A 19324-nucleotide genomic window follows, 5' to 3' on the forward strand; every position below is an offset into this window, starting at 1 on the left:
GGAACACCATTTACACGTTAAGCAACGTTGACTAACCTCGGTGGAAAGGCGATGGAGGCGCCCGGTTGGTCATTCGAATGTCATTAGGACAGCGTAACCAGGCACCGGGGGGCGCGTCAGCCGTATACGCAAAAGAATAGCGGGAAGAGCAATGATACCAAACTTTGTCACTTTAACGTGCTGGCCAACCGCCGGCTGTCATAATTATGGCACCATGGTAAGCACGAACGAACGGAAGTAAACTTGTGAGAACAACGATATCATTTTGAGAACATTCCCTTTGGCGTGTTTACTCGCATTGTTTGTCCGGTTAATGTACGAGCATAATTTAGCCGGCCATGAAGCCGATGCCAAAAGTGATAAAATACGGACGAATTTAATGACGCACTAACAGCGCATTAAAAATGGGACCGATTTTAAAGGATTTTGGTTATATTACAGAATAGATAAAACATTGTTACTTTGAAATTAAATAAAAGCTAAATGTTTTCCCTTAGGCAGAAAATAATATTCGAAAATCAATACGAAAAATAAATGGCAAACATGTTATTGTCCTCATCATTATTAAAAGGTCTTCCTTCTCACACCATTTATTTTTGCACCTTTAATAGGCTTTATTTAGCAGACAACATTCTACTAACAAAACACAAGAGCACAAACAATGCAAAGCTTACTGAAAGACAATTCCAAACATTTCACCCAACTTCATCGATCCATTGTCCCGTTCGGAGATCGTCGCGCCTGCTGTAACACAGGCCTGCTGTAACACTGCGTTACGCGACGCGGATGTTGCTTAAGACCCAGCTAAGCCATTTATTGTGCAAATCCGTCCATTCGTTTATGTGTCTGTATGTGCCTTTGGAGGGTGCGTTGTAAAAACATCCCTTACACCTGGCACCAAAAACTTTTCGTACACATTCGCTTTGGTGTTTTTTTTCCTCACTCATTTTTACTTTCTTTTTTGTTTTTTGTTTTTGGCTCACGCACACAAACAACGGCACCTTAATAATCGATGAAAGCTTCCCTTTTGCTAGTAAAGTAAAAGTATCCATCCCTTGACTCCCAGAGCAGTTATATGTCTCTATTGTTGTGGGGCCTTTCTTTCTCTTTTTTTGCAGTAGCAGCAGCATACCTTTTCATCAGTCTGAAATCATTGACTCCTCCTGGTACAGACCAATATAGATGGTGTGACCCCGGGTAGGGTGTATTGGGACGGGTGGTTGACTGCGTGCGTGCGTGCGTGAACTAAATCACCTACCTACATACCGTTACATACACGTTCTACGGGACAGCTCGTAAAGGACACATCGTCCCCATTGCCGTTGGGAAAACCCACGGGAAGAAAAATATTGCTGTCCCTTCCGGTCGATCCGGTTGTTGCTGTGGTTTCGAGAGAGCACTTGTGCCACAACCGGTTACCGTACCATAATGCTAATCTTTATTGCGTCCCAAAGCACTCTTTAGTGGAAACCGACGAAAAAAAAGGGGGCAAAAGGCGATATTTTTTTATTATATTGTGGAGAACATCAGACACTTTATTTATTTAATTTTGTTCTCACGCAACGCGTGATGATATGTTTTTGGGCTAACTTTTTTCATTTTCTAGTGGGATTTAGTATTTTTATTTGTATTTTATTCTGACTATAAGTTTCAACTTTGCTTTGTTGAAAAAATGTTAACTTTGAGTTAAATAAATAGCTTAAAATTAATTGCAATGAGATATGGAAATGGAATTCTTTACTAAAAACATCTATCACAATGATTGAAGCTGAAATTATTTGAAAATATACATATTTAAAATACTTTCATAAGCCAAATACTTAGTTTTTTCCAAAATATATTAAAATATCCGGATTTGAGAATAAAACCTTAATGACGATCTTTATTATTTGTATTGGACTAACCAAGCTCCGGTCAGCTGGTCATGTCACCAGAACGACACCGGACAACCCAGCTCGCTGCAAAAGCCTTTTGAAATCCTCCATATGGACAGAGGAGGCCCAACATGGCCAAATTTAGATCCGCCAGAAGCTTCAAGGTTATGAAATCACAGAAAACGACTTGTACCGGGAGTGGTTGAATATAAAAAGATCTTTATAGAATAAATAAAAAAAAGCTTTTTATTTATATTTTTACTTCACCACCATGTTAGCAAAGTTAAAAGACGTTGGAAGTTAAACCATCAAAGCTTCAAACTTTGAATAAATAAATCTGATTAAACCTAACATCAACAATAATATCCACATCATAAACGTAGGATTAACAGCCCGAAAGTTAAAGAAAGCAAAAAGCACTTTCGCGCAAGTAAACTACAAACAAACAAACACCCTGTCGGAAAGATTATCATTCGTAGAGTGGCAAGTTGGGGTCGGGATTTGTATTTTATAATCACTTCAAGCCGCGACAAACCTACCGCTTCCTAGAGGACCACTTGTACATGTTTCGCTTTCTTTCATCTTTCGCTTGCCAGTCCGCGAAACAGGTGTTATAAAGCTGGGAACAGTGTGAAAGTACTTCTCAAGGTTCCACTGTCTGGGGGCCGACCCTTTCCGGCAGCCACCCACTCACTCACAATGGTAAAGTACCGGGCGCTTCCATCCAGCTAGCACACGTGGTTGATGGCAATTATCTTGCGTCACGTGTAACGTTCACACTCCATTCTTGTCCCGCTTCCGCACAGAATGCAGCCACAGTCGAAGAAGGAGGGCAAAATATCGATAAAGTATCGCTCGATATTCCCATGTGGCGCCAGGGTAATTTGTGTGTGTATAATATATATTTTTTTTATTTCGTATTCAATAAAATCTTTCCCTGTTGTGTTTGTTAATAGTATCAACTGTTTGCTATGCGTGCAACATTAGCGATGAGCAGCAAGTAACGCACAAGTGCACACACACAAGCGTAAACAGACACTGGAAAATGGGGAAGTTTCATTTCCGAACTTCCAGCAACTCCGAACACCACAACGGAAGGAGTCAACAAACAAACAAATGGAAACATAAAAAAAAAACACACACACACACACATACACACGTACCAAAGAAAAAAAAAAGAACAAATGACAAACCACCCACGCACCCATGGAATGTCGCCGCGTTGAGCGAAGGAAAAACATGCCACTGTAAATAATCTTTCAAGCGTGAAAATTTATCTTTTGCGCACTCGATGCGCCCAAAGCGACATTCTCGAAAATAGGGACGATATTTCTTCGCGGCTCCAATCTGGCTTCGAATCTGGCTGGTCCTGGTTGCTCTTGCTGCCACTCAAATGCACACACACACGGACACACACACATACATACATACATACACGGTGACACATAAAGATAAACCATTTCCTGGTTCCACTTACCTAGTTTTTAGGATGTTTTTTTTTTGGAAGCTTTTGCGAGGGAAAAGCAAACCACATCCGCTTTCCGGGTGTTCTTCAATCAGCCAGACACAGAAAATCACTATCGTTTCATTCGGGGTAAATAAGCTTTTGGTTTGGAATTTGCTCTATCACTATCGTCGGCTTAACCGCGAACTAAACCCATCACTTCCAATTTTCCTTCCGAGCCCTAGTTACCTAACTTGGTTGGCAAAAAACTCTATCACAAAACTTCACAATTTTGGTTCGCTAACTGTGGGAATATAATTTAAAAATATTTCATTAAAAAAAGGAAGAAAAAAACTCACTCACAAACGTAACAAAACATTATTCACTGCAATCACGCCACGCGGGATTTTTCACTCGTTCCGGAGCAATTGCTTTCGGGACACACCAAAAACACATCGGTCACCAACGGTATATACGATTGCGATCAAATTCCACCACTGACTGCCCAGCGCGACACGGCTGTGCCCGGGGATCAATGGATTTTGCGGCATGGCTGACCTCGACGTCCTCGGATCGACGCCTCCGGATACGCACTCCTACACACGTTTGCCGTTTCTGTTCCGTCGGCGATTAACCGTCGTCGCCGTCACACTAGCCCAGCCACAACTAAGCAGTAAGTCTGAGCCAAACGAAGGAAAAAAAAAGGTTCCATTGTGTATAACGATGCACGCGCAACCAAACCACGGTGAAAAGCACAAAGAAAAACACAGCCAAAAAAACGCACAAGTAAAGAACTTGTGTACATATTCTACCCACCAGCTGCAAACGGAATGGGTCGGGGATCCTCACACCCGGCCGTACGGGAACACTGGCTGACTGGCCGTGTGCTGTGCGTTTGCGAAGCCCGAAAAACTACCCACCGTTTCGGTTGGAAGCTGTCACGAGTCTGACCTGGCACCCGTATCGCAAGCTCTCGTAACTGGCACGTATATACACGCGGGGCATTCGGTGAGTTTTGCGTGTTGCTTATGTCTGGCCGCTCCAATCGAAGAGGCTTTTCCCGCTTTTCCTACGCTAACGCTCTTTTGCTAACAAAGCCCCAGCACGCCAGGACGAAGCGTCGGAGAGCGTTTTGGTAGTGATAAAGAGCGAATCACTACCGAATTTGTCTCTCTTGGTGTGTGTGCGTGTGTGTGTGTCTGTGTTTTGGGGGGTGTTTTATATTTTCGATGAATTATTTGAGAGAGCCCGAACCAAAAGGTGAAGCTCGGGCAACAAAGAAGGAAAAACAAATCTCAATTCGAGGGGAAGCTGTCGCCCACAGTTTTTGGTGACATTCAAACTGACAGAAAAATGGAACGCCAAATGGAGAGTGGGTGGATGAGTAAATTTCTCCTCCCAATGGCAAGATACTATACTAGCCGGTTGTCTGAGTGCTTTGAGTGTCGATGAGAGACATTTCCATACATACTTACACAGTGGTACAGAAACGCGTTCTTTTTTGGTCAAAATTTTCAAAGCATTTATCCTTGGAAAACTAGACAACATGGACTATAATTGCATCTACTTTTGTTAATAAATACTGTGGAACATCGATCACTTTCCTGTACATTTTCCTGGAACATCTATATATCAACTCTGATAGAGTGAGCAGATACGGATGATCTTTTTTAGCTGATAAATATTGTTTTGATGAGTGAGGTTATCTTAAGCGGTTTTCTTTAGCTTTGTTGTTTATTATTACATAACATTTATTATCTTTTTTTAATTGAATTTTTAATTGAATTTTTACTTTTTTTTAATTGAACATATTGCCTTCACAACCGAGTATGTCCGGGTTATGGCAGCTTGGTAGGAGGAAATTCCTACTATAAAAGAAAACGATAGAATGTAAAAACCTAGTCGGGGATTACCTCAATGCAACATAGACCGTAATATTCAATAAACAAGTAAAAAAATGGCCTTCTTTGTTTTGGCATTTATTACGTCAAATCGTCTTTAAAACTATCATTTCTGAGCGCTACGAAGGGGATGAAATATTCCTCCAGCCATAAGAGGTAATATTTTGTCATTTAACATAAAAAGATAAAGAGCATTCCGAAGCCGGGAAATCCGAAACCCAGTTTAAAGGAATGTCCAAATATTAATGTAAATATTATTGTACATTCTATGATTGATAAGTTTTTCTTGAGCAAATCATCTGTTCTTATTATGTTGTTAATTTAAAACAATGGGTACGGCGCGATGGTGTATGTGATAAACGGCGCCGGCCCCCCGGCAGGACTGAAGCTCAAATCCGGTCCGTCTCGCCGTAGCATGGACTGACTAACCTGTTACGTGGTAAAATAAATCTTGATACGATCAGGCCGTTCTAACCGAGCAAAATAAAAAAATAAATAAATTAAAAATATTGTACTAAAACATATTGTATTTTCCCGCTGAACCCTGTTTTCTATGTCGTTATCGGTTTTGCTGGGCGTATGGTAAAACGATTTTGGAACTTTCCATTTTTTTTCAGCACTAATCATCCAACAACCAGCTGATGAATAGTGTTGTCTATTATGTACTATTATATTACACATTTTATATAAATTATGTTTGATTTCCAAAAAATTGCATTATTAAAATTTTAACAAACTAAAAAAACTTATTTAGAATTTGGGATTGTTTTGTCTTTTTATAATAATTTAAACTGATCTTTTTGTTACGATTTTTCTTGCGTCGAATCTAGCAAAGGTAGTCATGCAAATTCGGTTTCAATTTCACGCTTCATTTAACTTAAACAACGATCTACAAACCCTCCAAGCATGTGCATATTAAGTGTATGTGCGTCACACATCATAACTTTTTCAATCGATCGTTTGATCGTTCCTTCCATACGATCGATCATCTGTACACTCACTGTCACCGGTGTGTTTTTGTTCGTCTGTATTGCGTTCGCACACTTCGGTGACGTTCTAATCGCACAAAACTCGACCCAACTACTGCGTGCGTCTCTACACGTCTAGTTTGGTCTTACTCATCGGATGGATGCGGCTACTGTATTTGCATGAATGTTTGTGCTGATTTTTTCTTCTTCTACCAGCACACTGCCATTGTCGTTGTACTAATCAATCGTGTAGGGTTTTTGCGTTTTGCCGCTTTTAATCACGTTTCTTCTCTCTCTCTCTCTCTCTCTCTCTCGCTTTCCGCACTCACTTCTCACTAGCTTTATCTACGTGAAATGCTTACTGGCAATTCACGCAATAAGACATTTGCAATCACACAAACAAACAAACTACACTTCATTCACAGTGATGTTTTGAGTGATGTTTTCACGTTAGCCAATTCGCATGATTTTTGTTTTGTTTAAATGTAAACCATAATCTTTCTCATTTGTACAACCAAAAAAAAAACAAATAAACGAACAATGTGGAAAAGAAACATCCCCAACACTGCAATTCATATCGGTCGCATCGATTCAACCATACTACTTGCACTTGATCGGTGACGCTACCGATTGGCAATCGACCCGTTTGTCAATATTTACCATGTGCCGCTCGTGTCCGCGCCGTTGCGTTCGCGTTATCGCAATCACCTTTAACGCGTGCACTCACTCACGTTCACGTCACTCACAGCTCAGCGGTTGTTCCACATTTCAGCTCGCACGAGAGCCATCTGTGAGATTACAAACTTTCCCCCCTCACGGCAAGGGGGGGGGGGGGGGCGGATGTGAAGCGGGGAAAAAACGTCTCCACAAGATGAAGAACGGCTCAAGCAAAAACACCACCCAGCGCACAGCTTCAGCAATAATAGGATGAAAGCATTCCGACTTGACGCGGGCGAGGACGATGCCATCCCTAACCCGATGGATCGGGAGTAACAGATTATGTTGGCCCTTTATGTAATTACGATCAAGTTTCAAGCAAACCACATTCCGGTTGGCTTCTTTTGTCACATGTAAACATTATTGCATGGAATGGTGAGTACGCGCAATTACTTAAAAAGGAATATAATTACACGCGGATTGTACCATCCTTTGCAGTGGTCACACTCTTCCTTTGGGGTTGTCTAGATTCCCGGGCAAAAAGGGATGACATAATTTTAAAACTACTTCGCACACTAGCACACACAAATACAATCGCACACTTGTTTCACGTGGACATTAGTTGTAAGATGGAATTGTGCCGCAACAATTTTTTTGGTCTGTAACACATCGAAAAACTGAATTCTGCGTCGATTGGACACGTGCCAAAGAAAAAAAAAAGCACAACCGTACATACACAAGATGCGCCCGCGAAGACCCTTCCGTACAAACTGGCATATAATCGCGCTCGGTGTGCTCGGTGGCGTCTACCGTTTGGCGTCTCGAAGCTCCAAACACGCTCCAAACCGCGTAAGTACACGGCAAACGATCTCGGTGAGCGACGCGGAACGTTGTTGTTGTTGTTGTCGTGCTCTCTATCAGCTTGAAGGAAAGAAGAAAAAAAACACACACACAAACCCTAGCAAACCCGGGTTACGGCATTTAATTCTCTCGCTGTCTCGCTGCATCGCTGCTCGCGTACACTATCAGCTCCCCCATTGCGTGTGCGTTTGCGTACGTATGTGTGTGGGCTCGCGTTAGCACATGCTGCCATTGAATTAGCAATGAAGTGTTTGTGTGAAGGATGGATAGTACGGTGAAGTTATCGGCGGGGGTGCAAACAAAGGGAGAGGACGTTGTTTATGTTATGACTGCCATAATGTAGTCACTCACGCTCACTCACCAGTGAGTGTTCAACAACCTTTATCAAGCGCAAGGGGTAATTGTGAGGGGTTTTTTTTTGTATTCAAGCTTGGGAAATGGGTCCGTTGCTTTCACGTGCAAAAGAGCGCAAAAGAGCACACCCACCGAACCGAATTTGTAAGTACGCGGACTTAAGGAAAAGAAAGAAAAACCCGCATGTGGAACAAAGCTAGCTGCATTAAAAAAACTACATTCTCGTTTGCCCCACGCTCCCCATCCCCGAAAGAGGGAGCTCAGTTCCGGTATGAATGAACCGTCAGGTCACACCGAAGCACGTGCACAGCTAATGGAGACGCCTGGTACTACCAATCCGGAGCAATGCTTCAAACGATGAGAAATTGGCTGGATAAAGGGAAAGGAAGAAGGAATGGGATATGAACGGGAGGAAACATAATAACGTCTGGTTGTTGGTTGAGCCCAAGTGCACCACTCACGGGTGCTAAAGCAACAAAACACATCCATCAGGTGCGTGCGTGTGTGTGTTTGTGCTTTGTTCCGGCAATTTTGTTTGTTTCCGTTTATGCTTACAAATTTAATTTGCGTTACGCTGGCTTAATTTGCTGCCGTACATAATTGTTAATTGGTGCTTAATTAATTTTTCTCTTAGCTTGATTTTCTAATTCTTTAGGGTAAACACCCGTAGCAATTGTAAAAAGGCAAATGCCCTTTAAGTTGTGTTTATATTTAGAAGTTGGTTATTTTCCTGTGATGTTTTTCAGCTGTTGTGGGAAAAACGAAACGTAACAGATTGGTTTTTTCTTCACACATTGCTGTAATATCAACAATTCTTTCTTTTAATTGGTTAACGTTGAATAAAAAAAACGAAACAAAGACTTTCCACATCTTTGCATATTCTTCACTCGCCGTTCGGTTCGTGCGGTTCAAAATAGTGACTGCGAGCGTTAATTGGACAATATTAAAACATTGATCGATGGGAACTGAATGTTTGATTTATAGACGCTTAATTGATTGCCGTTTTGAGATACGAAAGAGAGAGAGAGAGAGAGGCTTCCGTTGCCGTGGCTTCTCGCACGCTAAGCATAAAGAAGCGAAAGTGTACTAACCATCTATTCGGTGGATGGTAACGTTAACCGTTTTACGAAAATGGCATCGAACCGTTGAGTGACCAAAGCAGCTTTCGTTAAGTACACCGACAGCAATTAGCTTGCATAAGCAAGTCATTAGCTTGGGCTATTAGATCGTTATCAGCAAAAAAAAAAGAAAGGTGGCGACTATGTTTACCTATGCTCTGGGACTGGGCGGGTATATTGATTAGTTCGCTTCTTAGGTATAATGACTACTGGCTATTGAGGCGCCATGCCATAAGTCGCCTTTTCTTATTTTAATGAGTTTTTAGTGCGGTAATTGGTATTGGAGTTTTGTATTTTGTAGATAAAAGAATGAAAATTTAATTAGGAGTCTAATTAAAGTTTTAAAAGGTACTAAATTCTACACTTTCTTAGCGCTTCAAAATTAACGGACGCAGTTTGATTACTTAATACGTAGTTACTTACCTTAAGTAAGGAGTTAGGTTGAAGCTCTGTTTCTAAGATTTTGCGATTGAAGATTGTGTGTTCCATTCTTAAGGTCTTGCCTTGTTAATATTCTACACTTATTCTACACTACAATATTCAACACTTTTCTAGTGAGTTCCAATTGGAGGTGCTCTCTCTCTCTCTTTCTCTCTCCTCTCTTTCTCTTTATAATACATAAGGAATCCATCATGAATTGTACCGCTTCTTTTCTTCTTCCTTTGAAGTATTTTAAATCAAATTTGCGTCGATTTAATTTATTTGTTTTAAACAAGTTGAACTTGATAATTAATTTGCAATTTAAAAATGGTAGAAAATAGAAAATAAATAAAAAATATTTCAAAATAAACAACGTTCTTTAAAATTTATCAAATAATGGAAAAATATTCCTAAATTCTCTGAAATATTTTGTTCCATAAAGATTATATGCTTTTCTTACTTCCTTTAACTTCATCGCCAATTATCTGCATCTGTTACACATACAAAAACAAAAACTCCTCGCGTTTCAGCGTTAAAATATTCAACATATTTTTATAAAAATATTGTAAAAAAAAGCTTTTGAAAGAATGTGTATTATACATAACATTAAATTTAAGGTGTATAAAATATTATTTAGAAATAAGCAGTTTGATAACTATCAGTTTTCCTAAAAACCTTAGTATGGCAAACCTTGAGCTCATTTGTTTTAGTTTTTATAGTGTTTTATATGAAATGCAACAAGTTCCCAGTATTAAAGATATTAAAGATTTAGGAGTTTTAATAATGATAACTGACAACACATAATCACACTTCATGTAATAGATTTATTATTCATTCAAAAATCTGATTTATCCATTAATTTCTTTTCCTTTTCTCCAGGCCTTCCTTATGGACGCTCCAGCTTACAGTCAAACACGCGGGCATACGTTTGCGTGTACAGCAGTCGACAGGTGGCCGCATTGTTATCGAACCGCATCTCCGGTACCTTAAACTCTGGATTGATCGCCACCCGCATCGTGTACTCGCCAAAGTCCAGCTCACTGATGTCCACCCACTGGCAGTCGATGTTGTGCCGGTAGATGTCGGAACAGTTCACCGATATGCCCTGATCGCCATAGTTGGCACAAGCGTACCGTGGTTCGACATCCGGCAAACATTGGTTATCCTCCAGACAGAAGGATGCCTTGTGTCCTTCGGCAACCCGTTTGCCCTGCCCATCGATTACGTCGAACGTTGCAAACACCTCCATGCTGTGATAGTGCATATGGCACAGATGCCACTCCCAGAGGTGCTTGGGTATGTGGGGTCGAAAGTCTGCCGTGCCCATATTAACAACGCGTGCCGTAAACTTCAGCAATCGGCGCGACTCCAAATGCCAGTTCGGATTGTCACGCTGGATTTCGTACGCTTGCGTGGCCACACAGTTTTCTTCCATCGCACACTGCAACAGATACATGAGACGATCCTCCAGATGCAACGATTGTTCCATCTCGACATGATCGAACACCAGGTCGGCCATTTGTGGAACACATGTAACAGCGGCTACATGACCGCGTCGTTCACTGCACCGTATTTCCGTTCCTTCTCCGATTGGGTCATGCAAACATTCGGCCAACGTACTTTCATTGCCATAACACTCAGTCCCGCTCAGTAAAACTCGTTCCGGGAGTTGTGCCTTCGTTTCCGACTCCTCCGAAAAGAAGTCCGTCTGGACGGCGTTGTTTGCGTAGCCAAGATTAAGCTGACGGCACACGACGTTACCCTCCAGTAAACCCCAACCATCACCACACACACTACCCCAAGGTCCTGGCGCTCCATCTCCATCCACCAGACGCACTTCCACCCGTCCCTCACCGGGCATTCGGCCACCAACGAGCCGCAATTCGACCGTTTCGTCAAAGCGCTTCTTCGGTCGCTTCCACTCGATCGGTATTGGCTTCTTGGTCGTAATGTCCGTGTCGTGCTGTTTGCAAATCACGCCCGCCGACTCACCCGCCTCACAATCGTTCGTACCCCAACCGTCAAAGTGACAGTCGGCCAGTTCCGCTTCCTTACCACCGCACCACAGATTATCCATCCAGAACTTTCGTTTCGCACGTCCAAAGTAACCGGTGTGGGTTGGTTTCACGTATCCCGGAAATCCGAGCTGTCTGCAGACGACCTCCGCCTCGGCCTGATCCCACTCGTCATCGCAGATGGCACCCCATTTGCCGGCGTGAAATATCTCCACATTGCCTGCATTGAAAGGGGCAAAGAAAAATAACATAAATGTTTTCGAATGCACTGATTACTGCAGCCATCCTGCGTCAGTTGACGACACACAGCAGAATAAATCGTTCTCAAGAAATCATGCTGACAGCCGACTGTCCCCGCGAGATTTTGGAAAACTTTCGCTGCATCTGCTTTTGCGGCAGTTTCCGCATAATCACCATACTGCAACTATCTATCACGCCATGTCATGCTGTTCCTTACCCCGAAAAACTCACCCTCATAATCACCCCGACCGCCAACCAACTTCAGAGCGCCCTCTTCCTTCCTTAACCGCTTCAGATACTTTCTTACAAGGTTTTCGCGCTGCAATCGAGCTTCTTCCAGGGCGGAGGTACGATCACCATTCTCTATGGCACAATTACCCGTGTAAAACGCCAGTGTCACCATCTGCAGCAGTACGTACCATACCGGCCGAGACAACATTCTGAGCTCCTGTTCCGAGAATGATCGTCTAACTACTGAACGATCTACACTAAACTTCGGCCTGCCCTATCAATTCTGACGGTGGTTCGTTCGCAGATTGATCACGTACCAACGGACGATCCCAAACACGAACACAGAGAATTGCTTTCCAATGTCAACTCCGGATGCCGAATTGTGTCACCCGGTTGCGTCCGAAAGCAGGCAACTAACTCAAACAATTAGGGATGTGAAAAAGAGACGAGTTGCGTGTGTGTTTATGCACAAAGATGCTCCACAGCTTTTCGGTGCGATTGGACACTTATCAGGCACAATTTGGTCTAGACGACAGTGAGCCAAATTGTTCGATGATCGTTTCGCTGCTTGGGGTCTCTTCAATATTGATAATGCACTCGAACGTTTTAGTTGTTTTTTATTTTGGATTTCCTGTCGTTCAAACGAGTGAGTAATGAAGTTGCACAGCGTTGCGTATTTTTCATTAAAAAAAAACCTATCATTACTGCACATAAACAACATATTGTTGTACTTTTTGAATACATCTTCTTATGTGGCAATATAAGGAGTAGAGGTCTGTCTTGATTCCCTCGTGGTTATTTCTGGCTTTCCTTGACTTTATTTACCCGTAGCAGGATAGTCCTGCTAGTTGTTGAATAATAGTTACAAAAAGCTAGAGGGTTTATCTCCTACTTTAACTTTAACTACAACAAAAATAAGTATCTCCAAATTGTTAATAAAAATTCATATAAATCCTAGTTCTCGTCTTAAACAAACTATTCTAGTCTACTGTATATTAAAACATTTTATGGCCACTCTAGCACAACGAGAAATCATGTGTGAAATGAATCAGTAAGTAAATTGTACAATAATTTCCTCCCAACTGATGTGAATATTATCCTAATTCAAGTCTTGGATATTCGATCTTCGAGCAATACGTCTTTACTACTTAAGAAATCTTACGAAAAAAAAACTTTATTATGCAAGTATCAACATCTACTAATTCTAAAATATCCGTCAAATATGACATCAGCATCAATCTGTCCACAAGAAATGTCCCTTATCTATTCGTCATTTCTTTACTTTGTTACTGCAACAAATGGAACAACGAAGATCCGCTGAAATTAGACTCCAACATCCGTCGAAGGTGCCGGAACATGTCAACGATCTGCTCGTTTTGCAGATTGTTCCCGTCCAGTAGCATTCCATGTCGTCATCGATCTGCACTTCCATTCCCCCCGTCGACCGTTCCCGGGGTGTACAGAACTCCACGAACGAGATTCGTTGCCTCAATTGAGATTCATTCATTCCGCATTCGACGAGTGTGCGATTCGATTAATTTAATGACTTGCGGCAAGTGGCTTACGGTGCCAATGGTTTGCCTATTCGTTTCTCTTTTCCCACAATCACATTCATCAATTTCGTCAGCTCACTCGTACAGCACACGCTTATCAATAAAACAGATGACCGAAGTACGTGCCGCACGTCATGCAGTCTCTCCGGTGCCGATAGTGATTGGTTATTAAAATGCTTGCAGTATTTCCTTTTTTTATATATTACGCTATATTACTACAGCAGAACATTTGCTGCTGCTTTCTCTAGTGCAATAAGTATAGCAAGTAAACATTTTTTATTTACTGTTTGTTGCTATCGGCAATAAATTATTCAATAAAATTGATTACATTAGTGTATGTACAGCATGATGATATATTTCCTATTACCGGAATTTTTCTTGAAATTGTCCTAGCAGAAAGCTTATAAATGATTAATTTTTTAATTGCTTCTACACGTAGAACCTACTTCTCGTCAGTCTTACCACAATATAGAGTTCCGAAAGAGAGGATCACTTACATTTATAAAGGGAACAGTAAATAAAATCCGACGTGCCAAATTGGTATCCGTAAGAATAACGTTTACCTTTTCGAATTGTAGCAACGTGGGTTTTATTGGGTAAATCTGATTCAGATTCATGATTCTTAATGGATCTTTGAAGTGAATGTATGGTTCGGAAGAGATCCTTATGTAAACCCTCATAAATTGCTGAATGTAAAGAATTATGATTTTACACATTTTTATGGTTTTAGCATCTGAATCAAAAAATAAGAATTATCACCTTCCATGCCTTTTACGATTGGAATAAATCCATACTGAAGATTCATATGAATGATTCTTTTTAAAAGATTCAGTGAGCACAACACCAAACGTGATGATAAATAGGACCTAGGTCCTTGAAGAATTGAATAAAACGATATTCATATTCTGTGCTGCCGAGCCGGAAGGTTAAAATCCACAGCCGTATTAATTGCCCACCGTTCTCATAATAGGAACTGCAGCATTTTACTTTCCACTACCGAGTTCGATCTGAGGACTTTGGTCCTATAGTCTTGAAATTAAAAAAAAAAAAATTTGAAGACTAAAACTGTGTTAAGCTTACTTACAGATTAGTTTCAAGAGTCAATAGAGCTATTCCAAATAATGAAAAACCTTTGAAGAATAAAAGATCTTGATTAATCAATTACTTTTTAGGAATAACTATTTGAGTTCTGTAGATTATGATTTGTATAAATTAGTTTTTCAAAGTTATCATATTGAGCTCGCGCCATGATAGCGTTTGTTTATTGCTGTTAAGGGAATGTAATTATTGTAATAGAATTTTTCACTTTAAAAACATAAAAATACCCTAGGAAATACACAAAATAAAACCAAATGTAGTTGAAATATTCATATAAAAATAAAATTACTGAAACATTAAAAGATGAACATAAAAAAAATATCATCATCGATCGCATGCAGTTGAAACAGGGAACAGGTGTAATTTAAATTTCTCTATTTATTATTTAGTTGTATGCATTTTCTCACTTTCTACGATTCTAACACCCTCATGCCCGGTCACACGCGAACTTGCCACACAAATGTTGCATCCTTGCCGCCAAATCTTTCATTCGTTCATGCACGATCATTTAGTTTCCCTTCCTGTCTATTCAAAAATTTGGAATTTATTCCACCCTCCGTCTGCTTGCTGATATTACACGTAAAAAGTTCCATATATTTCTCATGTGTTTTTGTGTTTTTTTTGTTCATTTTTTTTTGTTGTCACTTAATATTTATCATCGAAATTCTATTGTTGGCTTCGGTTGGGCTCCATCTGTATGAATGCACTAGAGCAAATACAATCCAATTACCACTGCCTAACTAGCTTGCACACTATTACTATCGCTCTACACTTACACTTGCACCGTCATTTCTTCTATTCCAAATTTTGTATGATCATATTAAATGAGCTTGAAGATGCCAATTTTTGGCTACACCTCGACTATAACTTCCTCGCACCCAGCGGGACGCACCCCGGTCCGGTATAGCGATCCAATATAGTAGCCATCGAATGTATCGTTTAGTTATACAGATTCATTGTACTTCTCAATATGTGTCTAATAGTGAAGGTATGAAACACACATAGAAGGTTTTGTAAATATCTTTGCAAACCATGAGGATATCTGAACGCGTCCGCTTTCGCTTTCCATCCAATTCAACACTGCAGCAACATGCACTAGCGCCCTAATAACCTCCACTATGCAGGTTTTTTTCTTCTAATTTTCACCTTACTGTTGGACAATCGGAGGGAGGTGGAAGGTTCTCTTTCTTCTACTACTACCGCTACTATATACAGTACGATTTTTATTTAAAAACTCATTGGAGGAGACTGTTTTTTTGTTTCTTCCTTTGTTGGTGCTACAAAGTTTTGTGCTTGAATACGTTACGCACGCAAACTGTGCTCAAGTTCTCCACGTTTTGCGCTAGCGCTTTGTCTTTCAGAGAACGAAGATGAACAAGCGCTAAAGGGCTGAATTTTCTAAACGTAAGTATAACAATCTTATTACTACAACTCGGCAAAACAAATGCGCAACGTTTGTTTCTTAAAATTGCATAAAACAAGCACATACATTCACTGCAGCAACACAATTAGGCATAGCTCACATCACAAGAGACTGATTTGTTTACATTTTGTTTATTGTTTGCTTTTGTCTTCCCTTCGGTACGATAAGGGTTTAAATAAAACGTTAATACCAATCGGCACCGATTGCAACGGCACACACACACACAGGGGGGGGGAGGCTCGCCGAGCTTATACGGGTGCTTTCGCATAAAACTTAAACTAGAACGTTTGTGCGGCATGTTTATAGCTAAACAAAAAAAACGTTAAAATAAAATATAAAACATATTAACGAAAGCACACTCCTGTGCGGGGCTTGCTGGTGCAACTGGCGTTGCGTTTGTGCTTTCGTGTTTTTTTGGGGGGTGCTACATGTTTTGAACACAATACTTCAAAGATACGGTAAAACGCTAACCATTCCTCCTACCGGACCACAGTGATTAAAGCTAAAACAGCCCTAGTAAATGATTGCTTTCACTCATACTTTGTTTTAGGTTTTTTTGTTTGTTTGTTTTTTTTGTTACAGTTTGTTCTGATTCTTCTTCATCTGCGTTCCCTTTTTGTTCTTTACATTTAGCATTTGCGTGTCCGGTAACTAGTTTAAGTTTATCATATTTTATGCATTTGACAGTCCCTCGCTAGCCAAGAGTTCGCCTTCCCACAATTCTTTGCGCATTTCGAGTCAGTGTTTTCCTTTGTGTTTATATGGGAGGAGTGTGGTTCTATATAATGAATAGTATGCGTGCGATAGAGTTATACGATTTCTTCCTGCCTATCCTGCCAGCCCTCCTTTATCTTACCGCCGCGAAGAATCTTCTACGTTATGTTATAATTGATTAGTACATGAGTATGAAAACTGTTAAAAAGTTACCTTTTCAACCATTCGAATATTTAAGAGCTTCTTTTTGTTTTTTTTTAAGTACTTCCCCCATAGTACTTTTTCTACCCAATGGAAATGCTTTCACAAGCGGGTATATCATGCTTCTCACCATTGTTTCAAAATAATGCGCTAATAGTTAATATGTACGCCACCCTTTCTGTGTAGCCTCGTTGGAAAAATCGTGTGCCTGAAGCTAAATCAAACCTACGCAGTTCGTTGATACTTCTGAGCATATATGAGCATTGTTTCGACAAATATTATAGCAACATAATTACCATCACAAATTATTATTATGTAAAAAAAAACAAAGCTTCTGTTTGTAAGTTTGATCTGAGCATTACCATGTCTAGCAGCAAGTGTCTGTTTTTAACTCAAAACATTCACATACGGTGAGTGGTTCATCTTTGCTAATGGCTACATGTTACAATAATCGATTTACAAGGGGTCTGGTCGTGATGATGCACGCCCATGAGAAAACATATATCATTGCATGTCAATGTACCACAATGTTGTTACGGGGGTTTTATGTGTACTTTTTTTATACAAAAAAACTCATGAAGCTCGTAGGAAATTTTTAAATACAATATTTTAAGAGGAAAATCATTACACGTACACCCACCCATACATACAAAACCGTTCGCCCGTGCAGGGAAATATGTTTCGCATGCCAACAACAAACCCTATTCTCAAAACGGTAAGCTCCAAAATGCATAAACTTGTCGACGCGATGAAAGACGGGATAACGGGGAGGGGGGACGATCTCCCTTCAGCTTTGGTAAAATTATTTTTTTCTCTATGTTTTTGTTTTCGCATCCATTGATTGTGTCGTACACCTGGCAGTATAATATTAACATAAGATAGATTCCGGCGTTTGCTATCCTTTTTTGACTTAGCTCAAGCTCAAATGACAAAAATGCTTAAAGGAAGAAATAGAAACACAACTCACAAAAATGTCGAAATTTATAATATAAAAATATTTGTGCATTGCGATTTGATACGCGAAATAATCCAATTATATATATACGGTTTAAAACAAAAGTCACACATACTTCTGTAAAGCGAAGTACAAAGTGTCTGTCTCTTTTATGGCTCTCAGTGCAAAGAAATTCTGAAACATTAGCATCTTATTGTTAGAGAATAGTCAAATACTTCTAATTCGTCATTCGTTCCCAGTACTCCCGATCGGGCACAGGTTGCGTTCAATAGTTTCCAGTTTGTTTTTTTTTTTTGCATCCTCTTAGTTTGTTCATTATCTACTATTTGTGCGTATGAGAAAATATTCATGTGCATTACTAATTGTGTACCATTGACTGAGTGAGTTTGGGTGACGGATGTATGGATTCCGCAATGTAGAAGATTCATTACATTGTGCGTATGAATTCGAAAAATACCTGGCACCACGCAGATATTGGGGTGCGGATTTTTTCCACCACACCCTATTGATGCACGGAACCAACACGAAGTTGGCTTCTACTATCGATCGATGGTAAGCCCTCTCCCGTTGCGGAATGGTTTACAAACTGGAGGTTTATCATCGACTGGCCGGATGGTGGCGAGCAAAACCCACAACCAATCCATTTTCTCGTACGTCATTTGCTGCTACTATTTGCTACTAAGGTTACTATTCCAGCATTTATCATCTCCAGGATGTACAATCGTTTCTTCAACCGAACGTACGCCCAAGATTGCGTGCTCCTGGCCGCAGTTCGTGCGTGGTTGGTTTTGTGTTTGTGTGTCTGTTGATTACACCTATCAACTCTCATTTGGCGCCTGGCTACAGCTCACCGTTGTTTGACTAGAGGATAACAGTTTCTCGTTGAACGGAACCGGTTTCTCGCGGGGCGTTTGTTTTTTCTACCAAAGAAACACAATCATTTAGTTAGAAGAAGTAATATACAGAAAATTAATCTAAATGCACGCGCATACTTACTTTTCTTCTAAATGGAAAGCAACCAGGCTTCTCCACTACCGGTGGTGCGTTGGTGAGCAGATCTGGTGTCGGGCACTCATTTACACCGAACACATTCAGCTCCCTGAAACACTCAGTTTCGATCATTTCATCCTGCCACGGTATCGATACTGAGCCGGTGTTAAACTTGGTGTAGAAATTTTCATCTGTTGCGTCCAGATTAACTCCCTTCACGGTGGAAAACTGTTCAATGTCCAGTACATCTTTGGCATAAACTGCGTGCGGCTGCAGTGGACAAGAAAAAGACAACGAAAAGATTAAA

The 19324-nt window shown here is 40.6% G+C and overlaps 3 protein-coding genes across 15 annotated transcripts in view; all 3 read right to left on the reverse strand.

The window, feature by feature from the left end:
• The window catches only part of LOC125760548 (cGMP-specific 3',5'-cyclic phosphodiesterase), a 58808-nt gene extending 50825 nt beyond the window's left edge, over positions 1-7983 (reverse strand). The window contains exons 1-2 of one of the 12 annotated variants that reach the window (XM_049420772.1): positions 7581-7983; positions 3352-3622 (exon numbers count right to left, since the gene is read on the reverse strand). The gene's annotated coding sequence lies outside the window, so the exon portion shown is untranslated. The other 11 variants (XM_049420777.1, XM_049420778.1, XM_049420775.1 and 8 more) reach the window with 11 other exon arrangements.
• Positions 7984-10401: 2418 nt separating this feature from the next.
• On the reverse strand, positions 10402-12492 carry LOC125760561 (lysyl oxidase homolog 2B). The gene is made up of 2 exons (XM_049420812.1): positions 12084-12492; positions 10402-11832 (listed from the first exon to the last, which is right to left on the reverse strand). The coding sequence occupies exons 1-2, from the start codon at positions 12289-12291 to the stop codon at positions 10484-10486; spliced, it is 1557 nt and encodes a 518-aa protein (XP_049276769.1). The 5' UTR covers positions 12292-12492; the 3' UTR covers positions 10402-10483.
• Positions 12493-15094: 2602 nt separating this feature from the next.
• LOC125760555 (G protein-coupled receptor kinase 2) overlaps positions 15095-19324 on the reverse strand; it is a 56177-nt gene continuing 51947 nt past the window's right edge. For both annotated transcript variants that reach the window (XM_049420798.1, XM_049420797.1), the window contains exons 12-13: positions 19024-19287; positions 15095-18947 (exon numbers count right to left, since the gene is read on the reverse strand). In XM_049420798.1, the coding sequence (XP_049276755.1) occupies positions 18846-18947; positions 19024-19287 (366 nt within the window). In that variant the 3' untranslated portion in view covers positions 15095-18845. The remainder of the gene's footprint in view (positions 18948-19023; positions 19288-19324) is intronic.

The sequence above is a fragment of the Anopheles funestus genome, chromosome 2RL (assembly GCF_943734845.2).
Source record: "Anopheles funestus chromosome 2RL, idAnoFuneDA-416_04, whole genome shotgun sequence".
In the NCBI taxonomy this organism is placed as follows: domain Eukaryota; kingdom Metazoa; phylum Arthropoda; class Insecta; order Diptera; family Culicidae; genus Anopheles; species Anopheles funestus.